The following is a 20,775-nucleotide window of genomic DNA, read 5'->3' on the forward strand; positions in this document are numbered from 1 at the left end:
TTCTACCTTCACCTTTCCTGCCAAGAGCCAACTATTACCTTCACCCCTGCCAAATTCATCAGGCACGTAGCTGTCATCTCGGAGACTCTCTATGGCCTTCCCATATCGATTTCTCCTTCCTTTTGGAAACCCTCCACTTTCTGATTTGCTGCAATTTCCTAGGCCTACCAGTTTGCCTGTGGCCTCACAGGCCACTTCTCCTTTGCTGGCTCCTTCTTCACCAATGGCTCCTCCTCCTCCACTGGCTTCTCCTTCTTTGCCCTCCTCCAGAACTGTTGTGCTGCCACATATAGGCATATAGAGGCTTGAATCCCTCTTGCCTCACCTCTGTGATCTCATCCATTCCCTCAGATTAAATGCCTTCTCTAGTCTGGGAATGTAGCTTAGCGGTAGAGAAAGAGAGAGAGAGGGAGAGAGAGAGATTGGAAGGTGGTAGGGGGAGGACAAAAACATGAGAAGGGATATCAATGTGCAAGAAGTAATACACTTACTGCCTGATGAATATAACTGTAACCCTCCTGTACATTATCCTGACAATAAACACATTCCAGATCTGTACCAATGCCTCCTGAGTTGTATACATTCAACTGCCACCAATTAGATGCCCTTAACTGAGCTCTTGGTTGTCCCCAAGTCTGTTTTCCTAGGCTCCTTTAGATTCAGTGTCACTCTCTTCCTCTAAGTCTTGGGAAAAGGACCTATGGTCCGTCCTAGCACCCAAAGGTTCATCTGCTTGTCATCTAAAGAGTTCCCGGTCCTCAGGGCCCAAACTTCTCTCCACGACAGTGACCACATGTCTCCCTGCCTCCTGCTTGCTGCTATCACCCATCCTCTAAGAGCAGCTCCTCCTATCCAGCCATCCAGAATTGGATCAAGACTTTACTGTGACTTTTAAGATCCTAGCCACCCACCTTCCTACCTTTTGGCTTTTATCTCCTGTCCCTCCTTTATCTGCACCAAGATCAGTCCTGCCCACAGAACCTTTATGATGCCTCTCCTTCCCTCTGGCTGGAAGTCTCTTCCTCGATGGCCCCTTACCTTTTAGGTTTGTATTCAGATGTCATTCCTCACATCAAGAAAGTAATCTTAACACCTTCTTCAAGTTCTGAGGACTTAAAATTTGTCATTTTGAGGTTCCTTTTTTTTTTTTGTTCCCCCAATTGTCTCCTGAGGACAGGGAGGGGAAGGGGAGTGGTGGTGGAGTTATGGCTCCTACTGTTACAGAGTCCGGCCTGTACAGAGGGGCAGATAGCTGCAGAACAGGATGATAGACAGGTTGGAGCTGTGCTCTGGACGCTGGTTGCCAGTCTTGAATGCCTCCCACTGACTGCCAGGAAAGGATTGCTCTTTGGGTAGAAGGAATAAGAGTTCTTGGCAGAGAATTTTGTACCTACTTCTCAAGAGGTAAGGTTCCATCTCGTGCTGCGCATGGCTGAGTGCTCTGGCCAGTACCAGGATCTTCAGTGGGACAGACACTGCACCCAGCTCTTCCCCCTCACCCTCCGTGTGCCCCAAGGCAGGCAAACACCTCCACAGACATTTACCGCTCTGCACACATAGGAGGTATAGTATATCACTTATCCATCTGGCTGCAGGTGGGACCACAGTTTTGCTGCAGTTGGGGCGTAGGGCAGTTGTCTACATAAAGTACCCAGGCAGGAGAAGAGAGACTTCAAAAACCATCAGGGGAGGATAGATGCTCAAAAAAAATCCCTCGTCCTCATTTTGTGAGTCTGGGTTGCCATAGTCCAAATACTAGGGTTTCCAAACCAAGGATCACGTTGAATTAACAAGGTAATTTTATGAGCAAGAGAGGAGAGGAGGCAGGAGGTGAAGGTGAATCCACAGCTCAGGCCTCCAGCCGGGAGCTCCATCCACCAGAGATCTGGGGTTCTGGGATACCAGGGTGGGTAGGTTGAAAGCCAATGCCCCTTTGAGGGTGGGGGCAGCCCTATAGCAGTCATGAAGCAGCTCCTTTGCTAACAACACAGTGACACCATGTCACTTGGCAGGGCCGGCCTCCCACACAGTGGGTACTGAGGAAAGTGGGTGTCCAGGCTCACTCAGTAAGGCAAGTGTGCACTCCACTTTCCAGATGAAGAACCTGAGGCCTCGAGACGTCTCCTGGCCCACTAGATGTTGTCCAGGTGAAATGTCCCCTGCACTGTGACTGAGAGCAAGCCTGGGCAGAGCCTGGAGGTACAGTTGTCTGTATGCAGCCTCCAGCTCTGCCCTCGTGATGAGGAGGCGGTGGACCCGATTAGAGGGTGTGGGGAGGCCCAAGTTGCTCCCACAAGGCCCTGTGAAAAGTTGGCAGCCCAATTAGTGCAGCATTCATGGCCAGCCTGTTCCAGGGGACCAGCCAAGGCAGATGAAAGCGGAAAGGTTATTCCAACAAGGAGCCACCCACTTCTCAGTTAAGAGTGATCCTAGTGTCGGAGGAACTCAAGTGGGTGCATAATTCAGCATGTCAGGAGGAGAGGCAGAGCTGAAGGCAAAGCCAGAGGGGGTTTGTTTCCCTCCCCCTGCAGTGTGTGCCTCTGGCCCTGCCTCTTCTCAGGCATATGTATCACCATGCTGTGTATATACACACAGCCCTGTACACACACATAGATAAATCCACAGGGTTTTACACATGTGCATGTATTCATGCATAGGCAAGAACACACTGCATGCTCAGGAGCACATTTAAACAGGAGTGTACATGTCCACACCTATTCTAGACATCCACATATCTACTCATAGGCTCTATCTGGGCTCAAGCCTGCCTGTCTGGCTAACAGTGGGCCAAGATTTGGTATCCCAGGACACTTTATTATTATTATTACTATTATTTTGTTTTGTTTTGTTTTGTTTTGTTTTTGCCAGTCCTGGGCTTGAGCTCAGGGCCTGAGCACTGTCCTTGGACTTTCTCAAGGCTAGAGCTCTACCACTTGAGCCTCAGCACCACTTCCGGCTTTTTTCTATGTATGTGGTACTGAGGAATTGAACCCGGGTCTTCGTGCATGCTAGGCAAGCACTCTACCACTAGGCCAAACTCCCGGCCCTATTATTACTATTATTATTATTATTTTGTTGTTGGTCATGGGGCTTGAACTCTGGACTTGGGCACTGTCCCTGAGCTCTTCAGCTCAGGGCTACCGCCCTCCCCCTGGAGCCACAGCCCCACTTCCCCTTTTCTAGAGATTAATTGGAGATCAGAGTTTCACAGTCTTTGGTACCCAGGCTGGCTTTGAACCTCGATCCTCAGATCTCTGCCTCCTGAGTAGCTAGGATTACAGGCGTGAGCCACTGCGCCTGGCTTGTTTAGTTTTTTTGAGGGGAGTCACAGTCCCGGCCTCCAGTTCATATGACTTGTTCTTGTTGGTTTGGGAATGCTCTACTTTTAGCACTGAAAGTCTCTCATCTGGGAAACCTCTCAATCCTAGGCATTCCTGCCTGAGGAGACCCTTGCCCCTGGTTAACTCAGCGTCCTCCTCCCCACCAGAGGCTCGTTTCAAGTCTCTACTCTCATCTTGAGACTCTGTGTCTCCTCAGAATTAATGGGAGCCAGGCCTGGTGGCTCATACCTGTAATCTTAGCTACTCAGGAGGTTGAGATCTGAGGATCAAGGATCAAAGCCAGCTGGGGAACAAAAGGACTTCAGACTCTTTATCTCCAATTAACCTATAGAAAACAGATGTGGGGCTTAGCGCAAGGGTAGGGCGGTAGCATTGAGCTGAAGAGCTCTAGGACAGCGCCCAGGCCAAGTTCAAGCCCCATGACCCCTCCACACACAAAAAGAATTAATGAGAAAGCACCTACTTTGAGCCAGGCCCTAGGCCTAGGGTTTTTCTAAGTATTGCCTTTGAATCCTCTCCACCCCCCCTTCCCCACGCCCCTCTCCCCCCCACACCCCCTCTCCCACCTGCACTCAAGAAGATGCCTGAACCGGATGCTGGTGGCTCACACCTGTAATTTTAGCTACTCAGGATGCTGAGAGTTGAGGATCAAGGTTTGAAGCCAGCTTGGGCAAGAAAGTTCATAAAACTTATCTTCAAATAACCAGTGAAAAGCTTGAAATGAAGCTTAGGCCCTGAGATCAGGCCTCAGGACCAGTACAATAAAAAGTTGTCTGCCTCACCCTACCATTGTTTCTGAGCTCTGGCCATGTATGGGTAATCCTTCCCCCTGGAGCCAGCACTCAGCAGTAGGACACCAAGTGAATCCACACATACAGCGTAGGAGAAGAGGGTGTAAAGTGAAACAGGGAAGGGACACCTTTCAAACAGGCTGCTCAGAGGAGGCCTCCCCAAGGAGGTACTTGGGGCAGGGCTCAGCAGTCACTCTGGGAAGGGTTCCAGGAAGAAGGAATAGCAACAGTCCAGGTGAATGATGGAGTGGGTGGATGCTGGGTGAATTCTAAAGCTGAGCCCACAGGATTTCCTGGGAGATGGGTGTGGGGTGAGAAGCTAGTTCTAGCTAAGCTGTATGGCTTAAGCACCCAAAATAAAGGAGCCGCCTCACCTAAGATTTAAGTGGAGAGGGCTAGAGAGTAGAGGGATGAGCAGTTTGGTTTGGATAGAGTGTATGTGAGTGTGTGTGTGTGTGTGTGTGTGTGTGTGTGTGTGTGTGTATACTTGAACTGGGGTTTGAACTCAAGGCCTGGGTTTTATCCCTTAGCTTTGTAAATTTTTCCCCCCTCAGGCCTAGTGGTAGAGTGCTTGCCTAGCATGCACAAAAACCTGGGTTTGATTCCTCAGTATCACATACATAGGAAAAGCTGGAAGTGGTGCTGAGGCTCAAGTGAGAGCTCTAGCCTTGAGTTCAAGCCCCCAGCTGGCAAAAAAAAAAATTCTCGAGACTGTTGCTCTACCATTTGAGTCACACCTCTACTTCTGGCTTTTTGGTGGTTAAAGTCCTTTCTTGCCTGGGCTGGTGTCAAGCCTTGATCCTCAGATCTCAGCTTCTTGAGTAGTTAGGATTGCAAGCATGAGCCACCAGTGACTGGCTTGGAGGGTGATTGCTTTTGACAGATGGAGATGTGGGTGAGGTGGGTGGATTCCAACATCTGCAGTCAAGAGAACCAGAGTGGAGCTTAAAGTGATTGTCCCCGTTTTACAGGGTGAGGGAGGTAAGACTTAAGCAAGTAAGGGGATCAGCTCTTGAAGCAGAAGACTCAGGATTTGAACCCAGGTGTCTTGAGCTCCACAGCTGATCTGCTCCTACTGCCCTCTGCCATGGACTGGAAGATGCTGCCACCTGCTCGCCCCCTCCTCACAACTATATCCAGCAAGGAAGCCTGGTCTCCAGTCCTGGGTCTCCAGTCTGAGGGGTAGGATAAAGGGAGGGAGCAACTCAACAGGAAGAGACTTACGCTTAGGATACAAGTGGCACAAGTGCCAAGTGTCCTGAGGCGCCAGTGGCCCCCTGAGTGTAGCCGACCTGGCCCTGGGCCACCATCCACTCGGCTGAGAGCATTGGGTTAGCATTGATTGACTTGGAGAAGAGCTTCTGGCCAGGCTGGGAGGAGGGGAGGAAGGGCTATAGAGCCAGAGGGATCCACCGCTTGGCTGACCTGTCTCCAAACCTCAGAGAGCCCCCATAGTCCTGCCTAAGGGCCATGGCGATGCCAGCTTCGGGACAAGGAAAGAGCAACCACTCTGGCACCAGCTGGCAGTAGTGAGCAGCCTGGGACCTTGGGCCCTGAAAGGGCTGGCCAGCCCTCAGCTGCTTCCGTGCCTTGGGGAACTGGAGTCTGTAATGTCTGCTGGCTGGGGCCTGGTCTGTCCACCTCACTGCCCTGCATTCGTCAGGGGCTCCCCCTCTGGGACCCTCATTTCCTCCTCTGTGAAATGGTGCTGCTCTCAATAGGCCATGGCGCTCAGTTGAACTGGGTCAGTTCTCTTTGTTGCTTCCAGGGGCTGGGAAGAACTGGGCCCCTGCCACAGTGGCCATCAGACTTTGACCTGGGGCAGGGGTCTGTTGGTGCTGGTCACCCCAGCTCTGGGTTGCTTCCCTGCCCAACCGAGCTCAGGTTACAACTTTCTGGGAAATTCCACCTAGTTAGAGGGGCCAGGTGAAGGATAGGAGGGTGGGGGAGGAGAGACTCTTTCTTGCTTTCCTGCCTCAGTGCCTTTGCACATGGTAAATCCTTTGTCTTTTCTTTTTTTTTTTTTTGGCCCCCTTCTCTCTCTCTCTTTCTGGCCCCGCTCGCTCCGGCCCCGCTCGCTCCGGCCCGCTCGCTCCGGTCCCGGCTCCGGTCCCGCTGGCTCTGGCTCGGCTCGCTCCCGCACTCTCCGGCCCTGCTCGCTCCGGCCCCGCTCGCTCCGGCCCCTTCTCGCTCTGGCCCCGCTCGCTCCGGCCTCGCTGGCTCTGGCTCTGGCTCGGCTCGCTCCCGCACGCTCCGGCCCTGCTCGCTCGGCCCCGCTCGCTCCGGCCACCACTCGGTTGGGCTCCGCTTGCTCGCCTCCGCTCTCTGTCGCTTGTTGCAGTCTCGTCTCAGTCACTTCCGGCTTGGTTGTGTCTCGTCTCTGCCACTTCCGGCTTGGTTGTGCATGTGGGATACCGAGGAATCGAACCCAGGTCCTTGTGCTTGCTAGGCAAGCACTTTAACCGCTAGGCCAAACTCCCGGGCCCCCTTTGTCTTTTCTTTCCCACCCCTAGAACATAAACACAGCTGGACTGGACTGGGTATGGTGACTACCTGTGCTCAGGTCACCCAGCTCTGATCCACATGGCAGCCCTAGCCTGGCAGTAGAGGGCTGTGTGTGAGCAATGGGAGGAGGCAGGAAAACAGTGCCAGCTCTCTTGCCTGTGCTGCCTCTGTGCTGAGTGGCAGGCTCAGTCCTGAGCAAACTCCTCCCACAGAATGTTAAAGCAGCCCCATGGGCAGGGACCCCTCCCCACCCCATTTCCCAGACTACACACACTAGGAGGTTGAAGCCCAAGTCACGATGTTAAGGCAATCAACGTTTGCAGATGGCACAGGGGTGGCAAGGGAGCTTCCTCCCTCACCTTCCCCCATGCTCACCCACTAGGTACTTATCCTGTGTCCCAGTACCTGGTCATCCTGCCTAGTACTGAGAATCCTCAGTGAAGCCTCACCTGGGCCATGACTGGGCTCTCCCCATGCTGGCACCTCTTGACTCTCTGGGACACCAGAAGTGGGGTGAAGTGTGTGTGTGTGTGTGTGTGTGTGTGTGTGTGTGTGTGTGTGTGTGTGTGTGGTGAGGGAGTGAGTATTGAATGGAGAAAGGAATGAATGAGGCTGCAGAGAGGCTGGGAAGCTGAGACGTGTGGGATGCTGGGAGTTTGGGAGTCACTAAAAGGACATCAACACCCAGAGGAGGAAGGCAGGAGGAGGTCTGGCTTGCTTTCTTCAGTTCCCTTAGGCACAGCGACCCCCCGCCCCCTCTACCCTACTTAGAAGGGGCCCTGATCATTTGCAATCTTTAAGTGTACAGCAAAATCTCTAGTACATTAATTAGGCAATCAGCAGGGCAGGGTTCCCGAGAGCTGCATGGCGGGGGCATAGGGAGAGCTATGGCAATACAGTGCCAGCCTTCTAGTGAAGATACCAACACAGTGACAATCCAGGACCTGGCGCCTGCTGATTGGTTCAGGTGGGGGTGGCAGAAGGAGGTGGGGGTGGCTAGAAAATTGAATCCAGAGTCTTGAAAACCCCAGCTACCAAGGCAAGGGAACACTCAGCTGAAAGCCCCCCACCTCCGAAATTAGGAAGGGCAGGGAGATCTGGGAGAGCAGCCTTCCTGGCACTGACGTTGGCATCTGGACAGTAATGGAGGATGGAGAGCAGCTGTCTTGAACTGGGATCCCAACAGCCCCCAGCCACTTCAGGAGGAGACTTGCGCTGTCCCCTGGCCTTTGGACAGAAGCCATTTCGACATAGGGTCCCTGTGGCCTTGTTGCCCCAAACCCTCCCCTAACACCATGTTCTTTCTTGGGATAATAAGGAACATGAGTTTAGCCCTTGCACCAAGACTTGGCTGGAGTCCCTTGTAGCCTTCTGAGAGCCTGCCCTGGGTTTGGGCTTCGCTCTGTCCTGCCATCTGATCCCTGCCTCTTGTAAATGCTATAGGATCTTCACAAGCTTTTTGTTGGTTGATTGGTTGGTTTTTATTGATGAAACTGAGTTCCTGGTCTGTTTTTTCCTGTATATTGACATCCCTTCGAGGCACCTGCTTTCTATCCGAGGGGTACAACTTCCCATGTGCCCCTAACATCTCCTGGGGCCTTACAGAGACAGAGCAACACCAAAGGTGAGAAAGGGCTGCTCCCTGCCCCCACCACACAGGGCAGAGTGAGGACCAGAACACAGACAGAGCCCTCTGTCAACCCCAGTGAGCTGTACAAATGCCGAGTGGGATTAGTGCTAAGCCTGCCACAGCCCCCTTTCCACAGCTGCAGCCTGAGAGGAGGAAATGCCTTTGCGTGTTCACGACCCCCAGCTTAAGGCCTACCATGTCCCCTTAAGCAAGGTGAGTCCCGGGAATGAATTGAACCAGGAGCCTGGGCGCTATCAGAGTGTCAAGGAGGGGGTTACACCTTAGGGAAGGTATTAGCAGGTGAGATTTTCCTGAAAGAAAGAGGAGGGCAGATGAGGGGTTAAGCTGAGACTGGAGGCTTAGCCCTATGAAAGGGGCAGCCAGAGGGCTTGGGCCCTCCCAGCCTCAAGGTGGAGGCTGAAAGGCCTGGACAGGCTCCCTTTAGGCTGACAGGGATTTGGAATTTAGGCTCCAACATCATCCTGTCACTGCCTCTCCCTTCAGGGCTGGGACCCCTGCACAAATGGAGGTGAGAAGTGGGGACTGGAGGCCACACATAGGTCTCCAAAGGAGAGGCTGGCAGAGAGCCATCTCTCAGGAATGTTCTGAAGATGGCCATAAGCTTTGGCCAGGCCGGTAGGCCGTGCAGCCACAGGGTGACTGAAGCCCCATGGCCTGGCTCAGAAAGGGTACTGTGCCAGGCTGCCACCACCACCAGCGAGGTCAGAATTGCTCTGAAATCACAACTGAATCCAATTATGCAAAAGTGAAATTCTGTGCGATGATTTTTATGTGCTGGAAACGTTGGGTAGAAGCTGGGTGATTACAGGGGGACGGGAAGCAGCTGCCACTCTCTGCGAGCCCATAACTCCCAACAGCTGGGAGCTGTCACTTATTTATGATGCTGTTTCTGCTAGGAACAAGGAGGTCACAGTGGTGGTGGTGAGATCCACTCAGCCAAGATCCTGGGCAGTGGCAGTTCTGGGAGCCCAGGCGGTGGGTGGGAGACGGGCAGGAGGGTGGCTTCTCTTGTCCTAAATACTCTGAACACAGCTGGCAGGAAGAAGACTCAGCTGAGCTGCCTGGGGCGCCTTAGCTATCCCAAGGGGCCTGGTGGAACAAGGCAGAAGATAAGGGGCAAGAGGCCAACACAGGCAGGGGGAGGTGTCTGCCTAGCTCTCCGGGGTTGGTGTCAGTGGGCCTGGAGCCTATCCTCTCCGCCCTGGCGCGCCTGCAGGGCTGCTTGGGGGCAGCTGTGACCCTGGAGAAAGGCAGGTAATGACGATGGTCTGTAATGAGGCTACTCCAATAATGAGCATGGGGCTATTACCCGACCACAGGCTGGACACATCCGAAAATAAATTATTTTAAGGGTCCATTAACGAATGCCTAATTAATGCCCAATTAGAGGGAAGCTACAGAGGAAATGCTCTGGACAATCAAGAGGCAAGGCCTGGTTTTGCAGCTTCAGCCTGGGAGCTCAAGTGAGATGGGAAGTGAAGGGGCCAGAGGTGGCTGGGGACGGGGGCTGCTCTACCAGACAGTTTCATGGACCCTAGAGCAGGTACATATATCCGTCCTGTGCCACATCATGACCTCACAGACCTGTGCCCTCCCCCATGCAACTGTTTAGTTGAGTGAGGAAGAGTCACTGCTGTGTGGATTTTAGAAATGAGGAAACTGAGGCACAGAAGGGGTGTTATTTGAAGATATAAAAGACAATGTAAATGAACACTTGTGGCTTTTTCTGTTTACGTGGAACTGAGGAATCAAACCCAGGGTTTCATGAATGCAAGGCAAGCACTCTGCCACTAAGCCACATTCCCAGCCCTAAATGAGACTTCTTTTGAGGTACACTTTGGTATCATGCATACTTTGTTACTGGGAACATTCTGTGTGTGTGTATGCTAGAACTGGGACTTTAACTGAGGGGTTTGCACTCTTGCTTGCCTTTTTTTTTTTTACTCAAGGCTGGTACTCTACCACTTGAGACACAACTCTGCTTCCAGCTTTTTGCTGGTTAAGTGGAGATAAGAATCTCCGGAACTTTCCTGCCTACTCTGGCGTTGAACCTGAATCCCCAGATCTCAGCCTCCTGAATTGCTAGCTTCAGTGCCCAGCTTTATTTAGAAGAATTTAGGTAAAAGGATTCCTTGGGACTCCAGATGTGATAGTTACTTTGTTAGAACTACCGTCTGTGATGGCAAGCAAGTGGCACAGCTGGAAGCAGAGCCAGAGGTTGACCATTCCAGTCCACAAATGTGGCCCTCGCAGCAGCAGGGCTGACAAAGGTGAGGAAGCGAGGCTCAGCTGCTTGAGGTAGAGCTTTAGAGGCAGAGCTAAAGAGATATTGGGGTGATCGGTGCCCGCACCCCAAATTTACCCTCCAGCCTAAGAGATAGGTGCTCCAATAAAGCCAAGAACAGACCCCCAAGAGGGCCAGTCCCCATCCCAGCCTCCTCACCTGTCTGTCTCCCACATCCCCAGGCAGCCCCTGACTAGCTGTGCTGTCTCTCTCTGTCTCCCTGCCAGGGTGCTGTGTGGAACTGCTGCTGCTGCTGCTGGCTGGGGAGTTGCCTCTGGGTGGCGGCTGCCCACGGGACTGTGTATGCTACCCAGCGCCTATGACTGTCAGTTGCCAGGCACACAACTTCGCCGCGATCCCAGAGGGCATCCCCGAAGAGAGTGAGCGGATCTTTCTACAGAACAATCGCATCACCTTCCTGCAGCAAGGCCATTTCAGCCCCGCCATGGTCACCCTGTGGATCTACTCCAACAACATCACCTACATCGACCCCAACACCTTTGAGGGCTTTGTGCACCTGGAGGAACTGGACCTCGGTGATAACCGGCAGCTGCGGACGCTGGCACCCGAGACTTTCCAGGGCCTGGTAAAACTTCATGCCCTTTACCTCTATAAGTGTGGGCTTAGTGCCCTACCTGCGGGCATCTTTGGTGGCCTGCACAGCCTGCAGTACCTCTACTTGCAGGAAAACCACATTGAGTACCTCCAGGATGACATCTTTGTGGACCTGGTCAACCTCAGCCACTTGTTTCTCCATGGCAACAAGCTGTGGAGCCTAGGCCAGGGCCCTTTCCGGGGCCTGGTCAACCTGGATCGGCTGTTGTTGCATGAGAACCAGCTGCAGTGGGTCCACCACAAGGCTTTCCACGATCTCCACAGGCTGACCACCCTATTCCTCTTCAACAACAGCCTCTCAGAGCTGCAAGGTGAATGCCTGGCCCCGCTGGAAGCCCTGGAGTTCCTTCGCCTCAACGGGAATGCCTGGGACTGTGGCTGCCGGGCTCGATCCCTGTGGGAATGGCTGCGGAGATTCCGAGGCTCCAGCTCTGCCGTCCCCTGTGTCACCCCCGAGCTGCGGCAGGGCCAGGACCTGAAGCTGCTGAGGGCTGAGGACTTCCGGAACTGCACAGGGCCAGCATCTCCACACCAGATCAAGTCTCACACACTCACCACCACTGACAGAGCTGCTCGCAAAGAGCACCACCTACCCCATGGCCCCACCAGGGACAGGGGCCATACGCATGGCCATCTTCCCGGCTCCAGGTCAGGCTACAAGAAGCCAGGGAAGAACTGTACCAGCCACAGGAACCGAAACCAGATCTCCAAGACGGGCGTCGGCAAGCAGGCCCACGAGCTGCAGGACTATGCCCCTGACTACCAGCACAAGTTCGGCTTTGATCTCATGCCCACAGCACGGCCCAAAAGGAAGGGCAAATGTGCCCGCAGGACCCTCATCCGTGCCCCCAGTGGGGTGCAGCAGGCTTCCTCGGGCATTTCCCTGAGGGCCTCACTCCTGGCTTGGATACTGGGGCTGGCGGTTACTCTTCGCTGAGGACCCAGGGTACCAGCACCCAGCACTGCCACCTGTCCAGCAAGGAACAAAAGTTTATTTTCTTTTCTTTTTCTTTTCAACAAGTGGAGGATCTGCTGGGTTTCAGGAGAAGGCTGATAGAGCCTTCAGCTGCTGTCTGGACCCTCCCCGGTGGATTATAACCCCCAGTGTACAGCCCTAGTCGGGAGGGAATGCGCGCATCTCACCCAGCTGCCCCAGCCAGCCTCAGCCAAGCATCCATGGACAGTGTCCGCTCCCACATGGCACATGAAGTGAATTCTTCATTATCAGTGATGGGACAAGCTCCTCTCTTGAGAGCTGGGCTCTGTGGAATCCTGATCATCTGAGAGATCATCGGAAGGGCCCTACCATTCTTGGAGGAAGCAGGATTCAGAACAAACAAGGCTCACCCAGAGCCAGCTGGTCGACCAGTAGTCTGGGAACACTCAAGCAGGTGGCATCCTGATCCTTTCCTGAGGCCACTTAACTCAACTTACCCTGAATCCAGTGCAATGTCACCTTTAACCCCTCCCTCAGGGAGGAGGGGGGAAACACCTCTCATTCCTGATGTCTCAGGCAACCCTGGCAGACCCAGATTCAACTGCTGGGGTCCAAGAACTACTAACCAAAGGAAAGATCATCAGAGGCTGAAATTTAGAACCTTATCACATGCGATGAGATTCTCACAGAAGGTGCAGTTTTATACCTATGTCCACTTATATATATAAATATATATATATATATACACACACACACACACACTCCACATCTATCTATCTATATATACATACAAAATGCACAGGCTCCCTGCCCCTCCCCCAGCCACTCTGTTACCAAACTGTATGTCTTATCATGTTTATAAACTATAAGGATTGTACTGGTGATTTCTAGCAAGAAATAAGTTATAGAATTTTTGCCTAGAATCCCACCTGGCAACAATAGTCCCTAAGTAAGCTGGGCTTATCAGGGCTTATCAGGGCTAAGGGCAAGATGACAGTGATAAGGGTTAGGGAGAAAGGGAGGCAGTGAGAATCAGTTCAGGGGACCAATATTCTTAGACATTCTTAGAACATCACCTTGTTTTTATATGCAAACACAAGCCTGTCTAGCGCCCTGAAGCACCCCTGTCATCCCTACTATAGAAGCTGTGGGAGTCAGGATGATGTGTGGGGAGCAGCGCACACATGCGCTTGGTGGATGTCAAGAAGCCAGGTGTTGGGAACCATCTAGACAGAAGGAGAGGGATGGGGCTTGGGGATTTGTAAGCCAGCAGGCAGGGCAGCATCCACAGTGTTAGTCCAATGGGTTGGACAGTGTCTTCAATCTAGCATTTTGTGATGGTCAAGACAGGCCAGAGAGACTAAATGGAAGCACAGGCCAGGAACATGGCTCAGCTGCTGAGTTTTAACCCGAGGCTCTTGCGTGGGTGACCTGGCAAGGGCCCTGTGTAGCTTGGCAGGAGGGCACCATGGGGTGGTCTTAACAGCAGGAAAATGGTGAGGGCTTTTCAAGAACCATCTCCTGCATTATGGAAGCCTTCTGGCTCCTGACTTCTCTGGAGATGGCTGGGGACAGGCAGAGGTCAGAGGGCTAATCTCAGAGGTCAGGAGCTGGGAGAGGTGGTAGGCAGGGAACCCAACAGATAAGCCCAGTCAGCAGAGAGGGGCTGCTGGCCAGGGACCTAGGCAAGCAGTCTCTTTTTGCTCTTTGCACAAACCTGAGTTCCCCACCAGAGAGGATGTGTGTGAGGAGTGAAAAACACTGAATCCAATTAAGAGAGAAAAATAATAAAATTTTCTTTTCTTGGACAAGAACCTGTTTTTCATTTTCTAACCCTGCATTCCTGACGGGGTGGCAGATCCTGGGCTTTGGTGGGATGGGCGAGCCTGGCCAGGCACAGATCTAAGAACACAGCATACTTGTTGGCAGAAGGAACCATAGTGGAGCAGGGGCACCGTGACTCCCAGGGACCCACAAGAACAGATATGCATGCGTGTGCATGTACACACGTGTGTACACACACACACACAACTTGTTTTCTCTTCCATCCATTTTCTCTCGCCTGCAACAGAACATGATTCACTTCCCACATTCTGGCTGTACTGGGTCGGCACCTTCTCTGTCTGTTGCCAGAGCAGACTGGTCCTGGATCCTTCCTGGTCTGTTCCCATGAGCCTCAGCAGCAGCTGCTGAGCTCTTGATTCTCAGGAGGCTGGAAGGGAACAGCCAGTTCCTAGGGCCTAGGGTTTTCCAGGAAGCCAGGGACTGACTGGGACAGTAACAGACAGACCCTAGAGGCTGTGTCTGCCTCTCTGATAGTAAAATCAGTCAGAAGTGGAGGGCTACCAAGACATTTACCAGAGGGGATCTAATGACAGCAGAACACAGCATTTTGGACTTGTGGCTTCCAGCAGTCTTCCTGTTCTGACCCAGGCCAGTGCCTGGGCAGAGCTATCTCTTAGAATCAAGGAAGTTGTTAGGTTGTGGATTTCATTTCCAAGCTCAGACAGCAAAGCCCTCAGTGGGAAAATCAAAAGTCTAAGCAGTTTATTAAATTTTTTTAAAAGACTTAGTAAATCCTATATCATAGAAGTAAAATGTCAGGAGGAAAAATGTTAATGTCTCAGAAAGCCTCTGTTTCTGTCCAGTCCAGCACAGTCTCTAACTGTCTATTGTCATTATAGGCCCTGCAGCAGGGCCCTGGATGCTGGGTGTATTTTTTTTAGCAGATTTCTTCTCTAGGAGGGAGGGGGAATGAAGGCAGCGCTGTTGAAGATGATGTGACTTGTCACTCAGCAGCTCCTAGGCCACACAGGTACAGTGACCCCATTGCCCAAACATAAAAGCAAGTCCACAAATGAGGTCTACCTGAAGCTTCCAGCTGCTCCTGAGTCATCCAAGAGCAGGGTACTCAGGTCAGAACAACGTGTTCCCTGTCTTCCTGGGATTCCAAGTCACTTGTCTGCTCTACCGAGACCTGGGCCCTGCCATCTTTGCCTAGCACTTTTTGACTAATTATAACTCTTTTTTTTTTAATTGTCTGCTTTGAAGGGAAGACTGGGGTTTGAACTTAAGTCCCTGTGACTGTTAGACAAGTGCTCTATCATTTGGTTCAGTCCTCCAGCTCAACTTAACACTTTTTGAGAGTCCCAGGAAGGATCTCCCCTCCTACATCCTTTTCCTTTCCCTCCGACCAGGCCGTCCTCTGCTCTAGGAGAATGGGGATGCAGGTAATGCAAATGGAGGGGCTGGCTGGCCACCAGTGGTCTCAATCACTCCACACAAGCTCAACAATATCCAGTCAAAGGCTCCTGTGTGACATGGCTCTAAAAGTTTCCTAGAGTCCAGATGTGAAGCAAGTATCCCCACCCCCTTTGGCAGTACTAGGGTTTGAACTCAAGGACTCATACTGCTTGAACCATACCCATGACCTTTTTTTTTTTTTTTAACCTTAGTTATTTTCCAATTAAGGTCTTGCTCTAGGCCCAGGGCCAGCTCTTGTCCATCTCTTATCTCTGCCTCTCCCTAGCTCAGATGATAGGCATGCACCACTATGCCTGAAAGGTGCTTGTGTTGCCAGTGGGGGACTGATGTTTGTATTATCATTCCCATCTCTCCAAACTGAGGAACTTGTTGGGATTGGGAAAGTCAAAGGATTTCCAGGAGGCGACATTTCTCTGGTCTCTGAAGATGAGGAGCGGGGCAGAGAAGAGCAAAGAAGATTCCAGGAGAGAGCTGGAGGCTCTCACTAGCAGAGCCCAGGGTATAGAAGCAACTGCCAGCTGAGACTAAGAGCACTGTTTGCTGGAGTTTGGGGAGACCATCCTGGCAACCAGAAAGCCCAAGTCGCACTCAGAGACTTGGACTGTGCCTTGGAAGTAGAAAGAATGTGTGGTTCTGCCATTTGAGCTCTTCCCAACCCCCACCCCAGCCTCTCTACAAGCACATGCGCCATCCCCCATCGTGGCACCCTTAACCAATATCCCTCAACAGAGGGTTTCATCATTGCCACTTGCCTCCTGTTCCCAGCCGAATCCTCTGCCAGCAAGCTGGAGCGCTTGCTGGAAATCTGCCTGGGCCAGAGTCCCATTCCCAGACACCTGCTGCTTCCAAGCTCAGACTGCATTCCATAATCATTTAGTCTCCACAGCCTGCACGTCTGGCCTCCCCCATCCCCTGGCCATTTCCACACATGCCTGCCCCTCAGGACTACCAGCAATCTGCAGAACCACTCCCCTGAACTCCATCTTCCCTCCTCCCCCTCCTGCAAGGTTCCATCATTACCAGGGAACCAGAATCCCACTTAGCAAATGTTTACTCCTCACCTAGCTAATCACTCAGCACTCCATAGCCCATAAGAGCCCCCTGGAAGCCTGAGCTCAGCTCTGAGGATGGTGGGGGCAGGGGAGGGCAGGAAGACTTCTCCAAGGACGAGGATGGGCCGCAGGGCTTGGGCTCAGAGAATGCATGTGCTGGGCAGGGAGTTGGAAATCCTCAGCAAATTCTTCGTGTGGTAGTCAATGTGGTACCTTATGCCCAGGCTGTCCTCTCCTATCCCACTCGGTTCCTCAAGGTCCTCCCAAATGTTGACCTGGAAGGAGGCTTTTTATCTTTTTTGTCAGTCCTGGGGCTTGAACTCCGGGCCTGGGTACTGTTCCTGAGCTTTTTTGCCTGGGACTAGTGTTCTACCACTTGAGCCACATGCCACTTCCAGCTTTTTGTGGTTAATTGGAAATAAGACTTTTCTGCCCAGGCTGGCTTTCAACTGCCATCCTCATATCTCAGCTTCCTGAGGAGCTAGTATGAGCCACTGATGCCCAGCTAGGAGTCATTTTTCATTTGTGTACACTGATACAGGGTCTCACTATGTAGCTCAGACTGACTTCAAATGGATCCTCCTGCCTCTTCTTCCTGAGTGCTGAGATTACAGGGGTGCACTACCATGCCTGGGTTGTCTGTGTGTAATCTTGGATGAAGGAAGGATGCTTGCACATTCTGACAGTTCCATCCACCACCTCTCCAGAAGCTTCCTGACTTCTTCATGGCTGCATTGTGGCCCCACAGCCCCAGCCTGTCTCTCTAGCTTCCTTTAAGCAGGAGTTTAAAGGAGCCGTCACTCCATCCTATGTCACCAGTCCCCTACTATCAGCTTGTAATGGGCCAATTTTCTTTTGCCTCTGTCTCCTCAGAAAAATATCTCAAGAGCCTTTGACTGTGTGTTAAAATATCCTTTACAATTCCATGCTCCATATCTCTTTCTGCTCCTCTAATTGTCCCTTTTAACTCACTATGCTTCCTGTATAAATCTCCCAGTCTCCCCCTTTACAGGCTGTTAATAAATACGAGCGCTAACAAAATATACATAAACATCCATTGTTGGCTAAATAACTCATAACACAATCAAAAAGCTAGGAAAGAAAAAGAAAGAGGCTCAGCAAAGCCAATTTCCCCACCCCCCTCTATTGAGTTCCCCTTGCCTTTCTTAAGAAAGCTCTAGAATCAGGGTAGTTTATGGCCCTAAAAAAGCCAGTGGGTGTAAGTATCATTGATGCCCCAGGATAGAAAGAAGTGAGGGGGAGAAAGAGATGCAAGAGCACACGTGAACAGGACTTCCTGCAGGAGCAAGGAGGGCTGGGGACAAAGGAGGCCTGATGCAGGGAGTGGCAGCTAGTTTTAGCGGGATTTCAGTGAGTCCCTTACCTCCAAAATAAGTGGGTCAGCCTTCTCCAACACACAGAGCCAGCCTGTACTGCTATGTCCCCCCACGTCTCTCCTTTCAGCTCTCATTTCTCATTAGAGCTGTTAGTCTCTAAGCACTGAGAGGGTGGGGCAGGCTGTGCCTTTGTGTCACTGGTTTCTATGTGGTGGCGTGCACACTAATGGCATGCCTGAATGGCAGAATTTGACATTGCTGCTACAAAATGTGCTCGGGTCACAGTGCTTTCCAAATTGGCTGAGGCTCCGCACCACCCCCTGCTCCTTTACCCTAGCAGCTTGGTGCCCCTGCCAGCCTCAGCATCTGCTGCTCCCTCTGAGGGCCTCCGACAAGAGAGGCAGCGAGACGCGTATTAAACTCTTCAATCTCCGTAAGTACCATTCCCCAAGAGACCCTCTCGGAAGAAAAACGCAAGGCCAGTGCTCAGGACCTAAATATGTGGGAGGTGACAAAAGCCCGGAGCCTCTGTGTCACCTCCCCCTGTCCCTCTGCTCAGAGGTCAGTCACGGGCAAGAACAACCATGTTCTCTGTGCCAAGGCATCCAGGGAGCTGCTTGCTGCCACAGCCAGAGAGACCCCGGGGATTATCACTAAAGAAGACTTTTCTCCATGATGAGGGACCAGCTGGTAAACCCATAAAGGAAACAGCCATGGGCACTGGATGGGCACAGGAAGGTAGTCTCTGAGCAAGTCCTGAATAGTGACATTGCAGAGGGACAGCACAGTTCTATGGGGACAGTCGTGTGAATAAGTGAGAGGCAGGGAATGATGGAGACAGAGGAAGGCACCACATAGAGAGAAGCATTTTGTACACGCCTGTGTATACACACGCACACACATCCCTTTCAGGTATGGCCTGTTATCATTCTCCCTCATGCAGTCGAGTGGGGAACATTCATGTAGATAACAGATCTGAGGACCGACAATGTACCAGGCCCTGGATGCCTCCATGAACAAAGCAGGCTCCCCTTGTACAGAGTACATTTCATCCGAGAAGGCAACTAGACCACTGAATCTCCTTTCATTGGATTGTAATGGCAGTCGTTAGGAAGGGGCCCAGGGGTCTGCGGGTCCAGTCGGATGACACTTTGGAAAACGCCTGCTGAGAACCACCATTGGTCACATGCTGGTAATTGCCAAGGGGTGTGATAAGATGGCAGATCTGATCTCAGACCAGATCCCAGGTATCTCCCACTAATGGGATCCTGAAGGGCTTTGTCTGACTCCCAGTTGGCTGAGGCTCCAGAGAGGCTGAGAGCTCTTAATCTAACTGATGCTCTGCTGTCTGATGCTTGCCCAGAGGCTCTGAGCTCCCCTGGCCAGCCAGGCTGCTTTCACATTCTGCCCCTGCACAAGGGGTCACAGGGGTCTCCAAGGTGTTTTTATTCTTTATCCAGGTGTATGAGCCTCAAAGGCCCCAAGGTCCCTGACCTCTGGTCTTGCCTGCCACTGGGAGAGTCTCTCACTGTTTTATCTGTGGCATTTCAAGTGCCACCAAGCGTCTGGCACTTTGCAAGTCAAAGGTACAAATCCTTCTGAATTTCCACACCAGCTTATTTCCAGGAGCCACCCCCAGGCTGGTTGTCTTTGGCTGCGCCCGAGCCCCTCAGAAGAAAGGCTCAGACCTACTACAGATACTGCACAAAACGAACACTGCATAGAGACTGGAGATTCTACAAGGTACTGTACTCCTTCCTGATTGCAAGCTTCTATGAACTCCAAGCCTATGAGCCCCACCTCCATCCCTAATTTCTGCTACTGTTGCCTTCAGTCTCTCTACAACACCCTGGGACAAACATCCCTCCCAGACTCACAGGTAGTGCCCGTGAGGGAGAGCCTCCCTGAAATCCCACCTGCTGCTCCTTCTCCTCTAACCCTCACCCCGGACTAGAATACCAGCCTCTGCCTCCCAAGGGGCCACTGGAGGCTGGCCTCTGTGGCCTCTGTGTCCTCCTCCTGTGGCTTTCTCCTTCAGCAAAGGTTGCATTTCTGAGTTACTGACCCACTTCAGTCCCTGCCCTCCAGACAGGCTGCAGCCAGGCCATGACCCTGTCTTCCTGAAGACCTTTTCTCATCCATAACCTCTCCAACAGCCAGTGGCAAGTGAAAGAGAGAAAGCAGTTATTTCAAGATGTGAAAGCCCCTCACAAACATGACCTTATAGCAATCCAAGTGCCCTCTCTGGGGGGATTTAATTATAATTCTCACTTTACAAATATATATAAGTGTCTGTCTGTGTGTGTGTGTGTGTGTGTGTGTGTGTAAACTGGCTATCTTGTGCTTCTGAACCTTCTTGTCATTCCTTCCCCAAGTGGAAAGAATCCAAGCATTTATTTATTTATTTATTTATTTATTTATTTATTTATTTATTTTTGCCAGTCCTGGGCTTGAGCTCAGGGCCTGAGCACTGTCCTTGGACTTTCTCAAGGCTAGAACTCTACCACTTGAGCCTCAGCACCACTTCCGGCTTTTTTCTATGTATGTGGTACCGAGGAATCGAACCCGGGTCTTCGTGCATGCTAGGCAAGCACTTTAACCACTAGGCCAAACTCCCGGCCCGAATCCAAGCATTTAAAAAAGTCCTACCTGTAGCACCTAACCCAGGTGCCCCATGGCAAGACAGGCCCATGCTGGGGGAATCCAGCTCTTCCCTGAACACCAGAAAGTTCAAACACTGAAGAGCCTTGGAGACAGTCAGATCTATCTTTGTGCTTTTCTTTTCCCTCCCTCCCTTCCTTCCTTGGTTGCTTTTTCTTTCTTGGTTGGTTCTGAGGCTTGAGCTCCAGCCCTGGGTGCTGTCCCTGAGCTTTTCTGCACAAGGCTAGCGCTCTACCGCTTTGAGTCACAACACCACTTCCAGTTTTTGAGAGGTTAATTGGAGGTAAGTGTCTCACTGACTTTCCTGCCTGGGCTGGCTTTCAACCACAGTCCTCAG

General features: G+C 52.0%; 1 protein-coding gene across 1 annotated transcript in view; it reads left to right on the forward strand.

The window, feature by feature from the left end:
- Window positions 1-13,932, forward strand: part of Rtn4rl1 (reticulon 4 receptor like 1) — a 76,159-nt gene extending 62,227 nt beyond the window's left edge. The window contains exon 2 of the mRNA XM_090350420.1: window positions 10,800-13,932. Coding sequence (XP_090206546.1) covers window positions 10,800-12,124 — 1,325 coding nt within the window. The 3' untranslated portion in view covers window positions 12,125-13,932. The remainder of the gene's footprint in view (window positions 1-10,799) is intronic.
- Window positions 13,933-20,775: the final 6,843 nt, after the last annotated feature.

This window comes from Megascapheus bottae, chromosome 17 (genome assembly GCF_031878675.1).
Source record: "Megascapheus bottae isolate mThoBot1 chromosome 17, mThoBot2.hap1, whole genome shotgun sequence".
In the NCBI taxonomy this organism is placed as follows: domain Eukaryota; kingdom Metazoa; phylum Chordata; class Mammalia; order Rodentia; family Geomyidae; genus Megascapheus; species Megascapheus bottae.